Source organism: Sitodiplosis mosellana, unplaced genomic scaffold (genome assembly GCF_009176505.1).
Source record: "Sitodiplosis mosellana isolate CC-2019 unplaced genomic scaffold, AAFC_SMos_1.0 Smas_scaffold_1262, whole genome shotgun sequence".
Taxonomy (NCBI): Eukaryota; Metazoa; Arthropoda; class Insecta; order Diptera; family Cecidomyiidae; genus Sitodiplosis; species Sitodiplosis mosellana.
In genome coordinates, this window is record NW_022596504.1 from 729 (window position 1) to 2651 (window position 1923).

Consider the following 1923-nt stretch of genomic DNA (forward strand, 5'->3'; position numbering starts at 1 on the left):
CAAAAGAAACGTCAAACTCTGCGCCACCACATAAAATGTACAACACGGTTTACAAAGCCAAACACAAAGGCACGCAATTGCATTAAACTTTATTTTTATCTGAAACTGCCAATTTTATGCCAGAAATCATTGTTGATTGATATTAAAATTGACAATCAAACTTGCTACAAATAAATGAAAACATTGCCAACATTTTCATTTCACTGTAAAACGATGGCGTTCTAGAAACTTCACTTCTTATCTTGGCCAGTGAATGAGTGCGACTCACACAAGGTAAGTTTTGTACATTATTTGTGAGTTTAATTTTTGATGAATAAATTCTTAAACTTCCGCAAAAGTGAAGAGCAACGGTTGGAAAACAATCCGAATTTAACAGTTGGTGATGTGACTACCGTAAATATAACTACGATCAATGGGGGCATTCAGCAAAATGTGGTACCGCCAGAAATAACAATGTCGGTCGATGTGAGAATGTCGGTGAATATCGACTATGAACAATTCGATCGTGATATCAACGATTGGTGTAAACAAGCTGGAGATGGAATTGAAATTCAATTTATTCAAAAATTGCAACGCATAGAACCTACTAAGCTTGACGATAATAATAAATATTGGTTGGCTTTCAAGAAAGTTCTCGTCAATGATTTGTATGTTGATGATAATTTGAATTTGGACTAAATGCCAGTTAAAAAAAAAACTTTCATTTTTTTAAGGCAACTCAAAATTAAACCGCAAATTTTTCCAGCCGCAATTGATAGCAGACACTTGCGTGAGGTATGAAGTACATCGTCTTTGGCCATTTTTATCGTACGATCAAAAAATGATTTAAAAAAACAATCATTTGTTTGACAGATTAATGTACCAGTGATTGGATTCTCGCCTATGATAATACACCAGTGTTATTGCATGAACATGATGAATTTATCAAAGCAAGCACCTATCTCGAAGGGATTACGATTTACAAAAAATTATTACTCGAAATAGCCAATCTGTAAGGGAAAAGTACAATGTACGTCTTTGGCACCAAATTTATGGAATGAAAAAAAAAATTCAATTTGATTCAAAAATGAGACATGAAAAATATGTCTTAGCATAGTGATCGAATGTCATCAGTTTATTCAATAAAAAAAATTGTTCAACAATTGTTTGCAATACATTAAAATCCTCTGAAAAACTGTTGTGATGGAAAAGAGACGATTTGTACTTTAATCAAGTGTTTTACGTCCATTTGTCATTTCTGATCTTCGTATGTATTGACATATCCGCACAAGAAACATGAGTTCACCAGTATTGAAATAATTCCAGATCAATGCCAATTTTCAATCTAATTTTTCAATAAATCTATCTGTCTCCAATTTTAATACAAAATGTAAATACGTAAATTAATTGAAAAATAATTATTACATTAATGAAACAATTGTCGTATACTATGTATGTGTCAGAAAATAAAATGATACGGAGTTTGATTCTTTTCACAATTCTTCATAAATTAGCGTTTAGTGGCCCTGAAAAGGGCCGTTTTTGTATGATTTTCGGGGAAATGCAGCCAAATTATTTCGAGCTGGTGTATTTGGTGACAGCCTTTGTTCCTTCGCTGACGGCGTGCTTGGCCAATTCTCCTGGCAACAAGAGACGGACAGCCGTTTGGATCTCGCGACTGGTGATGGTCGAACGTTTGTTGTAGTGCGACAAACGCGATGCTTCGGCGGCGATACGCTCGAAGATGTCGTTGACGAAACTGTTCATGATTGACATGGCCTTGCTGGAGACACCAGTGTCTGGATGAACTTGTTTCAACACTTTGAAGATGTAGATAGCGTAGCTCTCCTTCCGCTTACGTTTCTTCTTCTTGTCTCCTTTCGAAATGTTCTTTTGGGCCTTGCCGGCTTTCTTTGCTGCCTTTCCGCTGGTTTTCGGTGCCAT

At 35.8% G+C, this 1923-nt stretch overlaps 2 protein-coding genes across 2 annotated transcripts; one reads left to right on the top strand and one right to left on the bottom strand.

Moving 5' to 3' along the window:
* Window positions 1-307: 307 nt before the first annotated feature.
* Window positions 308-1077, top strand: LOC129571090 (aminoacylase-1-like). Its single transcript, XM_055450857.1, has 3 exons — window positions 308-647; window positions 714-774; window positions 853-1077. The coding sequence occupies exons 1-3, from the start codon at window positions 310-312 to the stop codon at window positions 982-984; spliced, it is 531 nt and encodes a 176-aa protein (XP_055306832.1). The 5' UTR covers window positions 308-309; the 3' UTR covers window positions 985-1077.
* A 443-nt stretch (window positions 1078-1520) lies between these two features.
* On the bottom strand, window positions 1521-1923 carry LOC129571089 (histone H2B). The gene has a single exon (XM_055450856.1). The coding sequence runs from the start codon at window positions 1921-1923 to the stop codon at window positions 1552-1554; it is 372 nt and encodes a 123-aa protein (XP_055306831.1). The 3' UTR covers window positions 1521-1551.

What these genes read in the sequence shown, in the direction of transcription:
- LOC129571090 (XM_055450857.1), top strand. Translation starts at nt 310, where the DNA reads ATGAATAAATTCTTAAACTTCCGCAAAAGTGAAGAGCAACGGTTGGAA. An exon ending in AAAGTTCTCGTCAATGATTT is followed by an intron (nt 648 to 713) that starts GTATGTTGATGA and finishes CATTTTTTTAAG; the next exon opens with GCAACTCAAAATTAAACCGC. An exon ending in ATAGCAGACACTTGCGTGAG is followed by an intron (nt 775 to 852) that starts GTATGAAGTACA and finishes TTTGTTTGACAG; the next exon opens with ATTAATGTACCAGTGATTGG.
- LOC129571089 (XM_055450856.1), bottom strand. Translation starts at nt 1,923, where the DNA reads ATGGCACCGAAAACCAGCGGAAAGGCAGCAAAGAAAGCCGGCAAGGCC.